Raw genomic sequence first — 22,365 nt, forward strand, 5'->3', positions numbered from 1 at the left:
GTTGGCGGCCATTTTGTTTTTCAATTTTGAGGTAAAAAACACTTGTTTCAGCTTGGTATCCTATTTTTTCGTCGTGATCAGCACCCTTTAAATGGGTAAAATAGCTTTCATACCAACCCCTACTAAAAATGCCTCCACATCTTTTATTTGAGCCTTTTTCCAGAATCGGGCCTAGTCTAAGCCGTAAACAGTCTCCATCACACCACATCACATAAGTGTCAACACGAAGTTACATGAATGTAGCTTACTCTGCTGAGATTTCATGATGTCAGGCAAAGGCAAACAACAGACCATTAATGAATCTGAAACATGTATTTTTACTGGTTGCAATGAGTTGTTCATGATTTCATCGTTGAAAATATATGTTTGGTTTTATGATCTAGGCAGCCTCAGATGCATGGAATTGATCCACGATCCCCGTCTTTTATAAACAGTGAAATAATTCAAACTGTATGTGTATGATAATAAAAAATACGTCTTTATTAATTCCTTTATACATTTTATGCATATATAACCAGTTAACAAGCAGTTTTCGTAGATAATCTTCATTGCGTATTGCATTATCTGGCTGCTATGATGGACACTGTGCACACAGGTACATGTAACATCTGCTGAGAGCGTGAATAAAATATAATGTCACTATAAATATATAAGTCTATAAGAAAACGTTCGGATTTGTGCAACCAATAGGTCACTGGTTTGGAGTAATGTTTGTAAATTGTACTGAGTTTGTATCTTTGACTAAATACTTACCCCATCCAGAAATACAACCCATATAACTGTGTTCTTGGCTGTATGTATATATATGAATCTTGTTTATATATATTTTATTATTATTATTACATGATATTTATATAGCGCACATATCCACGTGACTAGTACATGCTCAAGGCGCTGGTATTTCCTTCGATCAGTGGATGTCAATCTGAACGGCACATCGTATTATCAATCTCAACTCCCCAGGGATCATACACCTCTTGCAGCCACACGGCTTTCTCACCCTTATGAGGTACCCATTGACAGCTGGGTGGACTGGGACACATTGTCACAGTACTTTGTCCAAGTTCACTGCACGTTGCTGTACCCGCAACTAGGTGTTTGCACGTATTTATGTGGCCACCATCTGGTCATATACCAACGGATTCGTGGGTTCTTTCAAGTGCACAGGGTTGTGTACTGTACACAAGGGGTTGTGACAACACAAAGTTGACTCCAAGGTTGTTACACCCAGTCACAGGTGGGCTCGATACCGACACCTCAAGCTCGATGGATCACTAGCCTGGCGCTTTTGCCAGCTCGCCCACCGTGTCCCCCATTAGCATTTGTGCTGTTTGTACTTGCAAAAGTGCGAAATTGCTTCTAATACATACAAACTGTAGCACTGATTAATCTTTTAAAAAACATCTGAGACTGTTTGGTGGTATTTTCCGACCTGTCATAGGCATGTTATAGGTCCCGCGTGAAATATATTTGCAGGATGATTTATTTCACCAGGGACCCAATGCAGATAAGATATTGGGAACGAGTTGTTTTTACGCTACATATGACCAAAGCTCCTTTGTCATCAAGTCATAAAATATCAACAGAATTTCACCATGTCCATTTGCCCTTAATAATGTAAGTGCGTATGGATACGGAATCTGTGAATAGTTTTTAAAAATGCATTTCTTACAGCATGTACCCCTGCGTACTAAAGTTAGAGAGAACTACATTTCCCACTGGGGTAGAACACAGGCAAGTAAAATTGACCTTAGTCCTACAACTTATTTTTTGACAGAACAATACTAGAATAGACCATAGCTGATAATGACCCATTGAGCTCATTAATGGAAAAAAATGCTTTAACAATAAAGAAACACGTTGACATTATATATAACATCATTGACTACTACGAATATTCTCTCCTTTAAGAATATCCTTAAAGAGTGACTTGATGTTTTAACCTATGTAGCTGAAGAGTGTTATATTTATACAGTATACAGGAATGCTGTTGTCTTCGTATTTGGTCCATTTTTCAGTTATTGGAGTAATCAACATATTCATTCCATAAACGCCCCAAACGAACACAGTTTCGTTTCCGTCTGGAAGGAGTTTTAAAACTGTGTAAGCTGAACATCACGTTTCTCAGTATCTTCTGCTGCTTCAGCCTGGGTTTGTGGTGCATCTGAATCGGAATACTCATTAGCGACCCCATTTTTTAGTAAAAGGAAAGCTGCAAAAAAGCCAGCTGATGATAATAACTGAAGTCCTACGTCCATCCCTTTTACACGATATCGTAGGCTTGGGATATCATACACTGCGCATGCGCCGACCTCACCACACGTTGTTTCCCAGAGAGTGCACGTGGTGTCAATGACCTTTCCATAAACGATAGGTGATGGAAGAAAACCTGGGGAATAAAATCAATTATCATAAGTGACATCAGAATATACACTCTTTACTTTATATACATTCCAACTCACATTCCAGTTAACTTTAAAAGTTGCTACATATACGTACATATAATGAGTCAATTTGATTTACAGTCTGTCCAAGATGAAGCATATATTTGGATTTTCATTCTTATATGTTTAAATGGAACCTACATGACACAAATAATTACAATACAAATAGAAGGATGCTTAAGTAGTAGCATTTGTTACAGCTTGGGCTGGTATCGTTTAAATGCATGTCCATAAACTGTCATTGCCGGTATGTAAGGGTATTCCGAGGAATAAGTCTCTTTCACCCGCTTTAAGTACAGGGTTGATAGAGTAAGATCTAGCTCTGTGCTAGTCAAATACTAGCAAACACGAGATGCCCCTTATGCTTTCTTTTACTTACCGACAAAACTACTTAGGAAAGACGATATAGCCACAGCCATGGATTTGTCCCTCGGGTGTACTGTTCTTTATAGGAATCAAATAATCAAATAATCAGTCAAAATAATTAAACTATCAAATATATAGTTAATTATAAAGACGTAAGGGAAACGAAACCAGTCATATATCCTTATCGAATCGTGTCGACAAAGTATCTTCTTGTAAATATATGGCACAAAAACATTTCCATTGCCTATGAAATTTCCACTAGCTTGCATTCAGTGGGGTAGTACAAATTTGATATATGCTGCAGCTTTGTTGAAACACAAAAAGTGATTTGCTGCGATTGGAACCTTGGAATACAATCTAAGCTGTTGAGCGTGGGAAAGCTGTTTTGTGTCTGATGGCAGGAAGTTAGTTGCTTCTGATCATGTCTTCTATTAGTCCAAGTGTAGCGATGTTGACTAATATTACCAGTCTCATTCAACAAAGGCCCAAGTATACGCTCTTATTGGAGGAAACGTTTTTCATAATCCTCACCTATTCGACACCTATTGCAGCTGAGTTAAGGATGATAAAAAATACTGACAGAAATGATTCTGTTAAAAAAGTTATCTTATTCCACAAAAAAACTAAAATAGCCTTATTGCCTTTTACTAGTCCTCTTTCACTTAGATATATTGATAGCAGCGAGGATTGACCCAAATGCCTCATATCCAAAATCCAGCAGAGTGAGTTATGTCAGCTCTAAAATTGACTCTTAACTGTGTTGGACTAATGCGTGATGTCATGGAACCTCGGCTGAGAACAGTTAGAAGTCTTGCAAGAACATGAAGAGCATCAGAGAGAAAGGGAAACTATTTCCAGAATTGAAACAAACCTTCCTCGACAGTCTTTGAATGTCCCGAAACACTACTGGGTTATTTGTTTTCGAGACTGTCCTGCAAAAATATGCCACTCGATTTGCTTGATTTTGCTACGGTTGAACATACAGCTTCAACGGTGACCTATCTGAAGGGAATGGATGGCAGAACAAATACATCAGAATAGTCTGCCCATCCATGTAGAGGAGGCCAACACTTGTTCATCCTCATTGTATACCCTTTAGTCCCTCTTCCCAACTCTGTAAGACAGTTCAAAGGCATGTGTTCTGCATGGAGTTTGGAAAAACAAGACTTGAGAGTTCTCCATTGTTAAAAACAAAATTGGGCCCTCGAGGTTATATATTCTATACAGAAATGTTGGATATATTCATGTGGATCGAATTTGAGGGAGCTCATGAAGTCCGGTACTGCGTGCGTGAATGAGAATCTGAAGAAGGTATTTGTGAAATTGAAACTGTAGTACCATACTTAAGTTCTGAAATTGAAGTGCCACACTGCAGTTCTGAAATTGAAGTACCAAACTTCACTTCCGAAACTGAAGTACCTTACTTCACTTCCGAAAATGACGTACCATACTTCAGTTCGAGATTTAAATACCATAATTCAGTTCTGAAATTGACATACATTACTTCAGTTCTGAAACTGACGTACAAGACTTCAGTTCTGAACTTGCGTCATTTGCATGCTCAGCAGTCCATCGGTAGCAGATGTAGAAAGAAATCCGAGCAGTTAACAGTGTCCAATTGTCAGTGACAACTCTTCGATTATAAAAGGCACATTCAATGGTTTTAGTCTCTCAATTGATGTGTAACATAACTCATGACATACGTGAGAAACGTGCTGATACAACAAAACACACGATGGCGTATATGCATTGTATATCCATCATGTACATGCTTGTTTTTAGGTAAACGTTAATATGTGAATCATATATTTTGGCACACACTTACGCTGAAAGGGAAGTAATTTGTTCTACTTGTTAAAGTGCCTATATAGTTTGAAAATAACCCATTGTGGCTCAACATGCTGAAAGAATAAAATCCAGTTCCACGCAAAAAGTGTTGCTGCATAGCATGTTAAACAAACAGGATGAAACAGTTTAACTGGTTGGAAAGTTATTGTGCTGCTGACAGGATACATCGGATAACAAAAAATCAATGACATTCACTCCTGTGTGTTTCTCTGAATAGTGAGGTCCCAGGTCATGGTAATCATCACCAGCTGTCTCCAACTGGACAAAGACGAAAGTATCAGTGAATACATTAATGTGGTGGTGCTTTCCAGCTTGATTGAACGTAAGTATCTATAAGGCTACATACACGCTTAAGCTCCACTTAAGCCTAATTCTCTGTGCGTTTCTAGATACAACAGATGGACACATTGTGTTCCCCAGCCATGTTTCGTGCTCCAGGTGCCGAAATAAAGTATGAGTTTTTATTATGATTCATTTAATATAAAAAGAAACAATGTAGAGAGGGGGACTAAATTACCTAACTATATCGGGACTAAATCGCTTTGTATTTATCTGATGTCATATATATTCTTGTAAACATTAATTAACGGTCTCGCAAACAGGTGTGCGTGTGTGCGTGTGTTTGTGTTAAAACCACCTACTTCATTATGGTCATGACGACAGGGACTATGGAAATTGTCGCCGCTAGGCCGGACAACAGGTCAACGATGATGTAGGGATAAAGGTAGGGGCAATCTAATGGGCATTTGCCCACTGTGCCTTCGTTACCAGGAATCTCGCTGCACCCCTTGTATGTCTGAAATAAAGCCGCATAAAACACAAATATCAAATACTTATAAATAAAAAAACAACCAAATGTCACCGGGGCATTATCTGTATTTAACTGTGAATAATCTAATGACTGATGAAATGAGATACCTTCTAGACATTTTAGAGACTCACAGAGCAATTCTGAGATGACATGTCGCACTACCTTGAGTGAGATACCCACAGTTCAGGTCTCATATTGGCATCCCGAAATACGTACAGGGCACCTTACAGGGAGTGAGATACTTACTGTACCAATCTGAGACTGGCGTCCTTACATACAGAGAACCTCACAGGGAGTGAGATACTTACAGTACCGTTCTGAGACTTGCATCCTGCCATACAGGGATTGATATATGTCACTCCATCAACGCCACACAGAGGCATGTACTCCGTTGACTCACAGTTGCAGACAGTGTCATTTACCATGGAATATCTGAAACATAATTATTTACTGCCACGTATTTATGTATATCTTTCATTATCTTGAAAACAAACTTCAGAATATATTTCAGTATACAATCAGAAGATTTAAGTGTATGCTGTATTCAACCCATCATATCACTTATTAGTGTAAGGTAATATCTTTGCATGATAGTAGTTAAAGAAGAAAGAACTATGATCGTTCGTTTAAATAAGCTGTAAACTGCAAGATTAATTGGATCTCCAAGATCAAAGACACCGTATATTAATTTGTATTGGCTATATTGGGAAATAACAAGCAATTTCGTATCCGAATCAGTACGTATTTGAATATGTATCAAGATTCAAATATAATCATGAAGAAGAATAGCATTTCGAAATTGTTGATAGTCCTAATATGTGTACCTCTTTGTCTTTCAAATCGAATTTCTTCCAAACATTAACATTGATAAATCTCGTAATGCACTCTCTCGCAACCGTTGTGGTCCTCATACACGCCAAATTGGAGTGGTCAGATATCAATATGTAAAGAGAGACCAAAGACTCTGTAACCTGGTACTATGTAACCCCAGTAAAACAGTTACATGGAAAAAGAATACCATGGTATGTTAACTTTGAACTGACATTCAAAGAAAATATGAAACTTTATAGTAAGAAACTTTCACAACTTATATTCCATGCCTTAAATGTCATATGCCCTTGTATGTAATCTGTGAACCTGACTATCTAAATGTACAATGGGTCGATGGCCAACAGTGCGTAGTAAATACAGAATATCAAACTCTCAATGTTCTGGTTCTAACAACTGGTACCTATCTGCTGTCACCTAGACACTACGTGTTTTGGTTATGTGAGCCCTGACACTTACCTCTGTCACCTTTACCCTCCCCTGGACGTAATAACTACCTCTTACCTGCTGTCACCTAGACCCTTGATGTTCTGTTCGTCGCAACCAAAGACCAACGTGAGGGAATAGAGGACAGTTCCAATTGATATCACTATGGTCGTGAGCTTTGTACATCCAATGCTGGTAAGCCGGAATCTGCTGGTGATTATGCCCCCAAGAAGGGTGCCCACTAACGCCCACATCAGCTCTAGAATACCTGCAACACATTCAGGTATGGAAATGTGAACTTCGATAAAAAGTTACTGTGATTTGGTTTCCACTTTCAAACAATCATGTAAACCCCATTCCTAAACCTTAAATGTGCCTCCGTCAGGTTTACAGACAAAGAATCCATCTAAACAGAAAACAATATGTGAGCTCCCCGGTTTATAAATAAGTTTACACAGCTCCAATCTGATTCAGTCACAGAAAGCTTAGAGAGACATTGTGGAGACTGGACATGCCAGTCTCAATGTAACTAAACTGCGTCCTACTCACTGATGCACACGTTAAAACATAATGTCAATAAATCTGTCGTCGCTCCTTACCCAATATGAAGTTCGCCTCAGCTGCCGTCCTTGCAAACTGGGTCTCGATGTATTTTGGAGCAAAGCTTAAATAGCCTCCGACAAAAAAGAAAGCACTGACATTCCCAAGAAGAAGACAGGCGACTACTGGGTTCTTCAATATCCGTAATATGGACCTTGGCATGTCTGCAGGAACAACAGAAATAATTCGTTTCGCAGAACAAGAGAAATTTTAGATTCCAACTTCTGGATGGGTCTTTGTGTATTGCGTTTCCGTAATCAGATATATCAGCAAGAGACCGATTGGTACGGAGAGATGATGGGTAAGAGACATCACATACCGAAAATGCCGGCATTTGTATGACATGGAACAAACAGGCAATGAAACTCCGATGTATAACCACTTGGAATTTGCACTGGGGAACCATCCCCTTAGTCTTGTAGACATGTTTCCATTTATTACCATACACCACCCATTTAATATAACCTCAGAGCAAATTGTTAAAGGAGTAATTACAAGCATGTGACAAGGTACCACACCATGATGTCTTGTACTTTTCATACCCAGAAAGAACGTGTACAGTCCGTTTGAGTCAGAAACGGACCGATGAATTGCATATTTAATCATTGTACAAAATTGCCACGTAAATATAAATAGTACACATGTTTATCATTTAGTAATACCCAACAGCTTTCTTATACACATGTATTTGAAGATTTTCCGGACTCCACCAAAAAACGTTGTTTAAGAAACTTTCATCATTGAAAACGCAAAAGTTGTTATCTGTCGCGGCGGGGTGAACCGCAGAAACGGAACAGCCACTATCTCGTCGTGCACGGGATACACATGCCTGATGAAAAATGAAGTTGAATGCTGACGTGAAACAGTTGATGATTAAAGTGTACGATTTTTTCCGTGCTGAAGCCGAAAGGGGTAAACCATTTTATGCCATTAATAAATTCCGTAAGCGGGCAGCAAAAGCTTTAGGAGTATCAGCAAGGGTACTGACAAATGTTCTGGAACACAAACATTGTGAGGGTGATGCGAAGCAGGTAGGGGTCGTGTCAAAATCACACAAATTAAAACATTTGGACAACTTTCAAAAGAACCTTGTAAGGCAGTCTATCAGCAAGCTCTATTCTGAAAACAAATACATGTCGCTGAAACTTTTTAAAAAGCATTTGAAGCAAGAACACAACCTCAGAATATCAAAGTACACACTCTGGCGACTCTTACACTCTTCCGGGTATCGTTATAAGAAAATTTCGGGGGAGAATAGGTCAGTACTCTGTGAACGCCCTGGTATCGTTCGCTTGAGAAATAATTTTCTCAGGGTTATAAAAAAGAAGCGCGAGGAAGGGTTCGAGCCATTGTACTTAGACGAGACCTGGGTCAATGCCTCGCACACTGCCAGCAGTCAGTGGGTACCCGATGGGGTTGATAAGGGGTCACGTAGAAAGCTGCCTCTAGGGAAAGGACAGAGACTAATCATTCTAAATGCTGGTTGCTCCAGCAAAGGCTTTCTCCCAGGCTGCGACTTGGTATTCAGGGCAAAGTCCACAGATAACAGAGACTACCATTCCGAGATGAATGGTGCGGTTTTCCTCGATTGGGTTAAAAACAAGTTGGTACCAGCTCTACCAGAGAAGTCTTTTATCGTAATGGACAATGCCCAATACCACAGCGTGCAGGACCCCGACAGTAAAGCCCCGACATCGAACAGTCGAAAAGGTGATATGATATCATGGCTCAACAGATTGCAGATCGCTCGGCAACGAAGCCTCAGCTATATGAGATCATAAAACCCCACAAAGGTGAACCTTTCTACAAAGTTGACAGTTAGATAAAAAGTAAGGGTCACGATATTCTGCGACTTCCACCCTATCACTGTGGCCTTAACCCCATTGAAATGATTTGGGGTATTGTCAAAGGAGATATTGCCAGATCAAACACAACTTTTAGATTACGTGACGTAGAGGTTTTGGTTAAAGAATCCCTTAACAAAATCACGAAATTTGGCAAAACTGTGTCAACAAGGTAGCTCTCGTCACTGAGCAAGGTTACTGGTTTCGGGATGGCTTACAACAGGCACCACTAGTCATCCCTTTAAGTCGTGACTATGACACTACGACGGACGAGGGACCGATAGGTCTCCTGGAATAGACTTTGAGATGTCCCCCGCCATGACTGGCTGTTCCGATTCTGCGGTTTCACCCCGCCGTGACAGATAACAACTTTTGCGTTTTCAATGATTATAGTTTCTTAAACAACTTTTTTTGGTGGAGTCAGGAAAATTTTCAAATATAAGAAAGCTGTTGGGTATTAGTAAATGATAAACATGTGTACTATTTATATTTATGTGGCAATTTTGTACAATGATAAAATTTGCAATTCATCGGTCCGTTTCTGACTCAAACGGACTGTAGAAGAGACTCACCGACTATATCGTTTTTCAGAGACTTGGTCGTGTCAGTATCATTAACCATTGATTTCTTAATGTGCCTTGGAAAGCAGCCCAAGGGTACAGCAAGAAAGAGGGCTGCACATCCAAAGATCAGGTACCCGATCCACCATGCCCCTATCCACTGGGGGTGATGGCTGTCTAACTGGGACTCTTGAAACCAAACCATACAAGGAGTATATATTTCATAAAAACATGTTGTGCATGTATGGCGTAAAGAACAAAAATTCCAATAATGTAAGTCCCCTGGATACCAAACCTATATTTGAATTAACATTCGCGTGTAGTTATTCCTTGTAAAGCGTTTTTTGTAGAAAAAAGATTGAATGTGATTACTTCTAATCACTAGTTAGTGCCAGCACAAAACCAACCGCTTAGATCAATGGGAATGTCACTGAACCATCCACCAAGACCGAGAGCAGCAGCTGGTCCAAGGTACGCCATCGTCATAATGATACCTGCAAGACCACGATACAAACGCAACGGAATCAGGACATTAGCTATAAACTCCTTCTACTACATAATACTTCCACTACAGACACTCCATCCGCTACATACACTATTTCCGCTATACACACTTCTTCCTCTACAAGCGTTCTTTCTACAAGCGTTCTTTCTGTTGTGCGCTTTTCTGCGGACGAGCTATCCGTTTGGCTCTAAAGCGGACCGATGAATTGCAATCTAACTTGAAAACTGATAAACATATAATACTCAATGAAACACTGATCATAGTCAAAACATCAGACCAACTCCTTTGTTCCTCTCTTTGCACTCCTTCCTCGTAACAAATAGTGAACTGTGTCAAAATTTTAATGATAGTTTGTTAAACAACTTTTTCATTTTTAGGACATAAATTCTGCAAAAAACTCACAGAGTTGGTCTGATGTCTTAATTGTGATCAGCGTTTCATTTAGTATTATATGTATATTAGTTTTCGAGTTAGATTGCAATTCATCAGTCCACTTTTGAGCCTGGACAGACTATACCACCACACACGCTCCTTCCACCATACACAACCTGCTTCTAGATTCGCTCTTTCCTCTGCATGCGATACATTTTGAAACTTGTGATCTACAAACACATTCTCTTCTACATACACTACTTTTTCTTCATACTCTAATTATATACCGAAAGGTTTCATTTGGCTAATTAGATAAAACTTAGATTTTACAAACAAACTAGATGTTTTTCTCTATTGCATAATGAATTAAAATATTTATCATGTTTACACTCATCTTATAAACTCTCCCCTTCACATCATGTAAGACCTGAGAACGTACCTGTCAGTAAACTCGACTGCTGTTTGTCACGGGAATTATTGTCAACGTACGGTAAACCCAGGGAAAAGCGTGGGGATTTACCCACTCCAAGTAACACCATAAGTACAGCAAGGACACTGTACACCCAACGTCCGTTGTCAGTCACTTGATCCTCCGAAGACGGGCATCGCTCCTGCTCCTGCACGGAATCCAGACACAGACCTGACTCTTTGTGAAGAAGAATAGTTGGAGGCAAGGTCCTCTAAAGTAGGAAGCGATACAGGATTCATGAAGTGTAACAGACCCGACATTGAACTAGCAATACCATACACAGCTAATGCACATGACAGGATCCTAGGTATAAAGCGCTTTCCCCCAAAATGGCTGAAGAAGAAAATAGCTGAAAGATAGCCGATTTCGCTGCAGCTCAGAAGTAGGCCACTTTTTGTACTGCTGAGTCCAAACTGCTTTTCCAGCGCTGTGATCTGTGACACTGTGTACAACTTAACTGACTCCATCACCAGTGACGACATGCTGAACACGGCTGTGAACCAGAGGATGTTGTGGAAACACCGTCGTCCACGTCCTCCAGACTCAGCCATGGCATTGACACTCACGCCGCTGTACGCCATCTTGGATATCTACTGCCTGGTCAGTTGAAGGAGATATAAGTGAGTTATTTCATAATTGCAAAGCATTATGTAAAGCAAGACTTAAAAAATGTCAAAGTTGTGGCATGCTGTGTGTACTCCTGTGTTACTGTTGGTGATTCAAATGTTGTTGAACACTTTATATACTCAGCAGCAAAAGAAACGTCGGTACGAATTCAAAGTTAGATAGGCACTGTTATCACATCATTACAGAAATGAACATAATAAGCGGATCAAAAACAATTTTTGTGTACCATATCTTAAAACATCAATGAATAACTCAGCACAATTCAAAGACATTACGTGAACGTTTGCAGTCCATTCAGACTCTTGACTTTAGTAGCTGGTGTGACCTCCACGAGCGGCAATAACTGCAGCACAGCGTCTATGCATGGAGTGCACCAATCGATTGATGAAGGCCACTGACACCTTGAACCACACTCTCAGAAAGGCCTGGCGTAATAAATCGGCTGTGTTCGGCCTTGGTATGATAGATGTTCAACTGGGTTTAAATCAGGACTAAGTGCTGGCCACTGCATAATGTTGACACCGTTCTGCTGTAGGAAGTCCTGTGTAGCTCTGGCAGTATCGGCCCGGGCGTCATCATGTTGGAAAATGTTGTTCCGGTGACATGCGAAATGTGGTATGACGTGGGGTCTGAGAGCTTGGTCGATGTAGCGCACGCTGTGATGCCGCCTCCTCTCCCTGTACCAAGGTTCTGGAACACCACAGGACCCACTCTGTGGTTCAGGCCTATTCCACCTCCCAATGAGTCTCTTTCCATAACACATTGGTCTGAGTAACGCTGGCCACGTCGTCGCCATATTCTTGTTCTGCCATCTGCAGTTGATACGCAGCACCGACTCTCATCTGTGAACAGAACAGTTACCCATTGCCTGTATCGCCAGTTTTGTGTTGTAGGGCAAACTGTAGACGTTCACGCCGAAGACGAGGGGTGAGGATAGGTCCACGGTAAGGTCTACGGCAATGGAGGTTCCCGCTGTTAAGACGTCGGCGTACTGTATCAGTACTGATTGGTCTTCTGTGTGTTCCCACTGTCTGGCGTGCTGTTTCGGATGCCTGCATGAAGGGATTCTGTACATGCTGTCGCATAACATGGCGGTCCTGTCGTCGTGTGGTCACCCTTGGTCTGCCAGTACGGGGGCAATCATTTGTGGTGTTGGTGGCCCGGAAACGTTGCTGCAGCCTGTAGATGGTCCGAACGTTGACCTGGAAGTGATTGGCAACAGCTTGTGCAGTGTGGCCAGCTTCAAGTCTTTCTAGCTCCTGGTTGCTCTGAGCTGTCGTTAGTCGCGGCATCCTGCTGACGTTGTAATGTGAATGTTTCAACCAGGTTTGGGGTGCATTTCATAGGGCTGGCCCTTGTGAACAGCACGTGCAGCATGAGTTGCATGAAAAACATGGAGAACACCATACCATCTTCGAGATCAGGTTGCGTTTTTGAGACCATTTCCTGGGTTCTATTCTGAGTTAGAGAAAGAATGTCTTTGCTGAGGTGAAATTGGAGATGTTGTCAAAAACATACAAACAAAACATTAAATGAGTTTACAGTTATCCGTTTCTGCGAAGGAAAATTCCAAACTGACGTTTCTTTTGCTGCTAGGATATTTAGGAAACTTGGAATATCTGAAAATGTTTCTTACGGCAGCTTGGATTTAGCCATATTTAGAGTACGTGTCTGACAAAATGTCTTCAAACTAACTTTCAAAATATGATTTCAGTACGTTCTACATCAAACTGAGGTCTGACATTGTTCGAAAAAGCAAAGCAAACTTTTGACCGGCATTTTGCATTTTCCATCAGAGCATTTTAGCTCGCAAGATTTATCCTCACAGTTATGCACTGACACAGTGAACGTTGACATATTAACACCCAATGTTGCACATGTTCTGTTCTGAAGTCATGGAAGGTAAAGCCGCTTGGTTTTAATATTTCAGATTCAAATGTTTAGACATTGTAAGAAGCCAGACAGAGATGTACGAATAGACCCCCTTTCACTGCTTTGAAGTGAGTGAGTGAGTTTGGTTTGTGGCAGAGGTCTTCTGCAAAGGATTTAATGGATCATTTAAACACTGTGTTGTGTTTCAGCGGTTTGTACCATGGTACAAAAGTGTTCTTCGGCTCCGTTCGACAGTTAACTCCACCAACTAACATTCAAGAACTATTCGTCACTTTTGGTAAAGATAAAAACATCATAGTTTACCACTGCTATTGCGTGAAAATATCAAACGTCTATGCTATAGTACTACATCTCTAGTCCATGGTGAGGGGTCGGAGTCTATTATATACAGTTTGTTTGTTGTTTCCCGCCACACGTAGCAATAGTCCAGCTATTTGGCGGCGGTCTGTAAAAATTGAGTCTGGACCAGACAATCCAGTGACCAACATCATGAGCATCGATCTACGCAACAGTAGGGATACGATGACGTGTGTCAACCAAATCAGCGAACCTGATCCCGTTAGTCGCCACTTACGACAATCTATCTTATCTGGATAACTATAAAAAGAAACACATGATAAAAGCATATGCCCAACGCTTTTTTTCAGTGTCCCCATCTTCCGCCCATATAACTGGAATATTGCTGAGTGCGGCGTTAAACAACAAACCAACCCACTAAGTATTTCGCTGTTTGGTTACATCGTAAGGTCATACGTATATGATGTGTCGTCATTAGATTTGAAGTATATGAAACATCCAATGTCTGGATTTATCAACACATGCTCATAATATAACCTGGACCGCACAATCGAGTAAGACTGTGGCAGTGATTTCTTATGGATGTCTAAAGGTTTTGACGCACATATATGTTGCCACATTCATACTGCATTTGATCCCGTGTCATCCTCTCCATTACCCGCTATGCATGCCTGAGGATTGTATGCAGTATAATCATCGTCTATATATACAGCATGCTATAAAACAAGATCATTGAAATGCTGCACAGTTCGAAAGAATCCAGAACAATTACAAAATTCTATCTTACCTTTCAACTCCACTTGGCGTTGCCTATACGTCTGTAATCACACGCACAGACACCTTCCTCTCTTCATGTTCCAGTGAAATGAATCCCAACACGGCATAAATATGTTTGTGTGTTTTAATATTAAGTTACCTGTTGATGACGATTCATGGCTCCTTTCGTAAACATAGATGTTTTATATGTCTGACTTGAGTCCGAGAAAATGTGAAAGTAGTACATGTAAGCCTCCCGAGAAGAAATCATGTAAAATAACAGTACATGTAAGCCTCCAGAGAAGTGTTAAGGCGATAACCTTGAATTGCTGAGTGGCCGAAAGATCCTGAGCAGTGATAGCTGCTTTGTATTTACAAAGTACATAATACACTTAGTCTATAAACTCATTAGCGTGCCATGGAATACAGATGTGGTATTATACGCAAGGTATATATATATAGATCTCAAAGATAAAACACGACTGGTGGGGTACACCATGGACTAGATACATACCTAAATTATGTGTGTATGTCGCCCGCAAATAGACTGAAGATGCCATTACAAAACCTATGTACATCATGAACAACAGACGTTTTTGTGTCCAGTAATAAATAAACATCACAGGCACCCACCCCTCAGCATGGGCTGGAAGTGTGCTACTATATATCATAAACTCCCTCCGCTTACCATTGATTGGGAGGTGTACAAATATAATATAGACATACCTTATGGACGTTTCGATACGGATTCTTGTACCGTTGTCAAGCAGGAATGTAACATGAAGTGGAAGGCATGTATACTAAGTGTTACAAGGAAAACAAAGAAAACAAGATAATAACATAATAGGCTTGGCAGTAAGCTGATAAAGCCAGTGTGTTTACAAAAGGTAAGGCGTACAAGCAAAGATGTACTAATGAACATTGTAGTTTAAACTATTCATGTTACATTCCTGCTTGACAACGGTACAAGAATCTGTATCGAAACGTCGCATTCACGAAATACAGAAGTTGTCATTAATAGTGTTTCTTCACTGTACTTCCCAACTTCTAAAATGCCACTCGAAGTAGTTTACTACTACTACATAGACCTCAACTGATCATATCATTATTATATTGTTATAGATTCCCACGCCTCAACATGTACTACAGATACATTAATGTATACTGTATATATCAGTAACATCTCTGACCATCCACTAGGTATGTGCCGCTTAACGTCATACATTCGTGACCCTACTTCTCACCGACCGCCTCCGTGGTGTAGTGGTTAGAGCGTCCACCCGGAGAGCGGAAGGTCGCGGGTTCGATCCCCGACCGCGTCATACCAAAAGACGTTAAAATATGGTACTTGTTGGTCCCTGCCTTGCGCTCGGCATTAATGGGTACAACAAGGACTGGTCGGCTCGGAGTCAGTATAATGTGTCTGAGGGTATTCATGCTTCACTGCGGCATGGTATCTCAGTGGGCTAGCACTATAAAACCAACTTCAGTCAGGGCTAGTACAAGCAGCCGCACATACACATACACGCGCAATGCACGTCGTCATATGAGCGAAATATTCTCAAGGACGACGTTAAACCCAATTTCACCTCACCTCACCTACTTCTCACCACCGTTCTTGTACCATCCGTTTTACATGGAACACAGAGTGATATATTTGTGCTGGTACCTTGTCATCAGGGAGTACGAACTGCTTCTATTAAGAAACATCTTTACCTTCACCGATACATCTGGAATACCAGTAAATTACAAGGCTCCAGATAACTTTTGGGGGGTGTAAGTGTACTTACACATCATATTGCAAGCGGAGGTATACTGAGAATTTTGAAGGAGTTCTGACATGTTTTTGTGTGAGCGAGTTGATGTGGTTTGTCTGGACGATTCATCGATCACTATTTCCAACCATGTATTTGTATTTGAAGACGCGTGAGAAATAACTGAGCGACTGTGTGATGCGCGAAATGTCAGGTCCGACTGGATATAAATAGGAACAGTGTAGTTTTTAGCCAATCGAAAAATAGTGACGCATATCGTTGCATGGCAACGCAAGGGATTCCTACTGTCGGGGTTTCCTTATGTGTCAAGTCGTGTTTCGCAAAGAAACTCTTGACAAGTATTTATCCGAAATAGATTTCCATTTGCACGATACGCACGGAAATTAAATGTTAGACGTACGAAGGTATTTATGTGCGTACACGATACGCTTGAAATCTTATATTGTGTCGTACTTAATTGATTTTGAGGCGTACATTACGCCTGTACGCCCCTTATCTGTAGCCCTGAATTATCACCAAAACACGATCTCCCACTAAGCAGCCCCGCCCATTGTCGTCTGGAATATTTGTAATATTTGTAACCACCTGGACATCATTTCCACTAAGGTTTTAGGTTTCACTCCTGCAATTATTGCACTAACTAGTACGGCAGAAATGCGTGTCTTGACTCTTGTAATCTGCCATTTTCGTTGCGCTACATGTGTCAACAAAGTCAGCGAGCCTGACCACCCGATCCCGTTAGTCGCCTCTTTCGACAAGCATGGATTACTGATGATCAATTCTGGCCCAGATCTGCACGGATTTTAGATCTTCTAATATCCCGAATTCCCAGGTAGTAATAGCACTATTGACAAATGATTCTTAACGCACTAAATTATCTATGATACTTTTGTATTTATGGAAACCTCATTGCACATCAGTAAGTAGATTTTGGGTTTCCAGTACCAGTCAGTATTGATCAAGCGTTCCATATTTTTGCAAACGCAGCTTGTTCGTGAAATTAGTCGATACTATGAAGGATCGGTATAATCATCTCTAGGTTTAGGTATTTGGGACAATTATATCATCACGCCACGATAAACGAAATTTCCTCTACGTCCAAACGTCATAAAAATGTTTAAAAGAGCTTCAGAAGTTGATAATGTGTGTAACCAGCTAGTGCAGCATGTTCCATGTCAGTTTTGAGCTCATGAATAGGAATTGCAATTTTCCCCATTATCTGAATTAGATGATAAAGAAAGTATTGCCAAAGTTTCACCAAGTTTACTAGGAATATGGGATGTATTGGTTGACAACTGGTCTCCGTCTTGAAGATGGTGAATGCTAGATTGAGAACATTTACCTTACATGTCATTGATATTGAGCGTGGTGATAATCTACGATTTTTTAATTGTGACAATTACACCTTCTGGCCACTTAGCGTGGAGACAAGACAGCCTCAAGGAACCAAACAACTCTTTCTCTCTCAAAAGTTGATTAACGTGGCGTTATGCAAAGTCAACAGTTAGTGCTGTTCAAAAATAAGATGTGAATTGTGGTATACAGTTGAGTCATCTGCCAATGTGTTTTGGAAACGCCACCTTTTATGCATTTTCACCCGATCTGCAGTTGAAAAAAAGATTTTCAGAAAATGGCAGGATCACACAGGGATGTACGTGCTTCTCGGCGCGAATCACGTTTATCTGCCGTAGTCAGGTTACTTCAGGCACAGGTAGGGATTAAAATTATTTTCCCACTTATTAATCATAATGGGGTGATGCGTTTCTAACGCATTCTAGTAAATGTATCAGGACGTTTGCATTTCATCACTAAAACATCATGTTGGTAGTAGACCCTCCGCAGCCTCATTGGAAGAAAGTAAGCGAGCACTTTACTTTTAGGACCGACACCGTGACGATTTGGGAGCGAGTACATATACATCGTTCTGAAGTGTAACGTTTAAAACAAAAGTAGTCGCATTCAAAGAGCATGTATCGCAGAGAGAATGATCGATGAGCGTAACAGCATTATCAGCATTATCACTCCCATATGACATGTCATCGTTTAAGATATATAGTAATGAAACAAAAATTAAAAAATTGGAGCATTTGTATATTACTCATTTCCTGTTCCCATCTGACAAGTGTAAATTGGCACAGCTAACATTGCCGAAGCTTTGAATATACAATGCATTTTAGAAAGAGGTCAAATGCAACATATGGTATATTTGGGGTTTCACTTCCTCAGATGGCAATATCTACAAGGGACTAACATCATGTGTATGTCTACATATTTCGTATATCAAATTAATTAAGATTTTAAGTGGGGAAGGTGAGATAAGTTGAAAGGAGAGGGCAAGTGACTTGGACTTAGACTAGGGGTTTGAGCTTGACTTCAAGAGCGGAGCGGAAACACAAACCACCCCTTTTCATTAATGTATTCTCATTATCTATCTACCCCCTGCACATATAGAAAGTTAACAAAAAGCCTAATACATGGAATAATATTTCATAAAAACAAGTATAAATATTCACAATTATATGTGAAAAAAACCCGACGTAAAAGAATGGCCCCGTGTATTGTCTATTTTCGTCATATCTTCCTTTATTTCTGCGCATAGAAGAAAATACTAAGGACATACGTTTGGTATACCTAGATTGCATGCATATAGATAGTAGCATGCCTGTTTCCATTAGTTTTCTAAATCACATTATCATCATTCACAGATGCACTTTCACCATACCTTCTTGGACTTTGACGGTGTCTTGGTTTGTTAAGTGTTTCTGAAGACATATTTTTATTGACATAAGCCAAATATCACACCTTGACATGCACTATTTTATGAAATATACATGTCTTATGCTTTTAGAGGTGATATAGACATTACGTTCCTTAAACAATATTTCGGTCATTCTAGATGTGTCATCCAATAGAGTGGGCTGACCATTTTGACTGACATAGAAAAAACGACAAATACAGCAAGAGAAAGACAGTGGGATTATGAAAGATCCCTATCTAGTCTGGATTTTAGTCTTCCATTTGACCAATGAGAATGGTAGGCACATATCTTACCATTTGAACAGCTGCCGTGTTTAAAAGTTCAACATGGTTGCTTCTGTGAGGTTCTGAGCATTTTACCACAAAGAATATTACATAATATTTTGTCAAATGTTTTTGTGAAAGAAATGATTTTTTATAATTGTGAATTTCTGAAAACTCACACTTACCCGAAATGCCTTCATCTTCCCTCTTTCTAATGTCTTTCTGAATGTACACAATATAAGTGCGCCCACAGTAGGCAAAGTGCCGACACTGCAAGTCAATATGCCATCTTTATTACTTTATTATTGTCGCTTGAAATAAAACGGTTTATTAGCTCGAAAGCTTTTGAAATTGAACAACAAATATCGAACAGTTTGTTACTCACACAAGTAATATTTAGTGAACAATTATCTTTTTGATAAACACATAACAATGAGAAACACATAACAGTCTAAAAAACGTTGCTTTGTGCTAATAATTATACGTACCTTCTTCACAGTTGAGATAATTTCAGGATACCTTCTTAGTGCTGCTCCATGCACAGTCAGGGTTCCCAACTTTGATATAGCTTTCAAACTCTGTAATGAAAGACTTCTCCTTGCGCTAAACCGTTTAAACGTTTACGCAATAATGAAGTAGATCAATCACCATTTTAAAACATGGTTTAAGAGAAATAGTTGAAATATAACCTTGCGTGAATAACAAGATATGTCAAAACTAAATTATGATAGCTCAAGGCAAAACTATTCTTTAATGCAAAACGTAATAGTATGATGCTTGAGGCCACTGCGTCTTGAATAAAGAAAACCTGGCGTCACTAATAGGTTTTTATCGAACTATGTTTAGTTATTATCATTTAGTTATTAGCACATTATCATTAAAATGTTGCTGAAAAAACTAAGATCACAATCAAACCTGTTTTCCCAAGTGAAGAGAATTCCTAATTTCTTTGTCAATGCAGCTTAGCTTGATAACCGTTTGTAGTACTGAAATAAATATTAATCCATAATTATAAAAAAAAGTGCTTTAGCGGAGGTTCTAAGATTTTTGTCATAAATATGTTTGTATATAGACACTGTGTATAGATCAAAGCTGACTTTCACTGAGCAGTGTAAATGCATGGCGATACAATCACGTCCGGGGTAAATATGTGTAGATATTTGGGATATAACCTATGAATACATATATTTTACAGTACCTTCCAAAATGAGGAGCACAATCATATTATGTGCTGAGATTATCAAGCAACTGCATGTATTTTCTCTTGCTGTTAAACTTACTTGTTTGACGTTGATATGTAGCCTAGCAACAAACGACTGAAAATTACGACTGAACATGTTCAATTATAATGGTATATCTTCTTTAAACTACTTGACACATTTCTTTATCAGCGAGTAATTTTCCGCCAGCAAGTTATCAAAGTTGGCACGTCGCAGCGTATCAAATTACAACACTGCCTGAAGTCGCAAGTCTTCCATACTGCACTAAAAACAAGGGACTAAATTAAACTGAACCTGAACGTATTACTTGATATTGTAGCCTACAATCATTTTTAATAATGTGTTGTTGATTGTCAAGAAGATGTAAATACAATGTGATAATACGATGTAATAGCCTAATTCAATACATATATCTGTTGAAAATTGTCATTAGTACAGGCAAGAAAAAAACCCGAAAAACATAGTACTCGACTTATTTAATGAATTCCTGTCACACTTACACTACAAAAACTACATCTACAAATAATTTACCTTGACTGAGCAGAAACTGATCTTCCTTCATGTCAGCGAGTCCAAGCGGGGACACGTGTTCGACCAATGCTATTCACGAAGCGTGTGTGTAGGCGCTTGTGAAACTTTACATGCAACCGGGACAAGATACAGTTTCAACTAAAAATACATTTTCTAGCCTTGAAAGGGTCGCGGATCTCAGTATCTCACCCGGTTCCGTGTGTGTCCCCGATTGAAGGGTGTGTATAGATACCAATGTCCCCGGTTTCTACCTTTAACAAACACACACAAACACACACACACACACACACACACACACACACACACACACACACACACACACACACACACACACCAGCTCCAAAACACACGAGAATCCTCGCCATACTAAGGTTGCGGCAAAGTCCGTGGGTTTCACCGAGGTGGTACACGCCTTTCCTCAGATATCAGTCCGGGATATTACTGAATGATGTTTAAACCCATCTCACTCACTCACCATGGAACATATCCCTACTCTGTGTATATTGATATTAAACTCATGAAGCCATTATTTGGGTTTTGTTTTTATTATTTTTGCAACAGGAGGAAGAGGAAGTAACCCTATATTACATGTATACAGCAAAGGAATTCAGAAAGGCAGAAAAGGTCATTCTGACTTCATTTCTCAGATTCAATATTAAACCAATCGGTCTAAATCTGAGAAGACTTGTACCTAAAAGGAAGAGGTGTGTTATTTTGTTCAAACGGACGTGGAAAATCTCCAGTATTTGTTCAATACAGCAGAAATTAAAAGAATAAGAGTATTGGTTACACCTGCTGTGCTACATGGGTAGGTGGCAGGTGGTTGTATGTAGGCTGGACGAGAAGCAAGAAGGGCACATGTATTACAACTATGGCATAATTCACATTCCAATGTTAGTTTAACATAATGTGGTTAACATTACAACTTTTGTTCAGCGTCTGCTTGGAGAGAAGAAGGTTGTTGGCTCCATCCCTGCCGACACCATACCAAAAGATAGTACTCGGCATTTATGGACTCAACAAATACTGGTCACAATACTGAATCCCACTTTTTCATTTTGTCCAGGCTGCTAAAAATATGTCAGGCTGGTCCGGTCTCCCTTTACATTGGCTGGCATCATACCAATGTTGCAGGTGCCCCCAGATTGATACAGCACATGAACAATAACCCA

General features: G+C 39.9%; 2 protein-coding genes across 2 annotated transcripts; both read right to left on the reverse strand.

Annotated features, from left to right (window-relative positions):
- Positions 1-1,396: 1,396 nt before the first annotated feature.
- Positions 1,397-14,781, reverse strand: LOC124281054 (solute carrier organic anion transporter family member 3A1-like). Its single transcript, XM_046717062.1, has 10 exons — positions 14,678-14,781; positions 11,044-11,670; positions 10,135-10,221; positions 9,740-9,916; positions 7,323-7,487; positions 6,802-6,991; positions 5,778-5,901; positions 5,300-5,454; positions 2,824-2,888; positions 1,397-2,389 (listed from the first exon to the last, which is right to left on the reverse strand). Exons 2-10 carry the CDS (start codon positions 11,141-11,143, stop codon positions 2,094-2,096), a joined length of 1,359 nt encoding a protein of 452 aa, XP_046573018.1. The 5' UTR covers positions 11,144-11,670; positions 14,678-14,781; the 3' UTR covers positions 1,397-2,093.
- On the reverse strand, positions 11,181-11,654 carry LOC124281055 (solute carrier organic anion transporter family member 2B1-like). The gene has a single exon (XM_046717063.1). It carries the CDS (start codon positions 11,652-11,654, stop codon positions 11,181-11,183), a length of 474 nt encoding a protein of 157 aa, XP_046573019.1.
- Positions 14,782-22,365: the final 7,584 nt, after the last annotated feature.

This window comes from Haliotis rubra, unplaced genomic scaffold (assembly GCF_003918875.1).
Source record: "Haliotis rubra isolate DU_JTF1 unplaced genomic scaffold, ASM391887v1 Scf279, whole genome shotgun sequence".
In the NCBI taxonomy this organism is placed as follows: Eukaryota; Metazoa; Mollusca; class Gastropoda; order Lepetellida; family Haliotidae; genus Haliotis; species Haliotis rubra.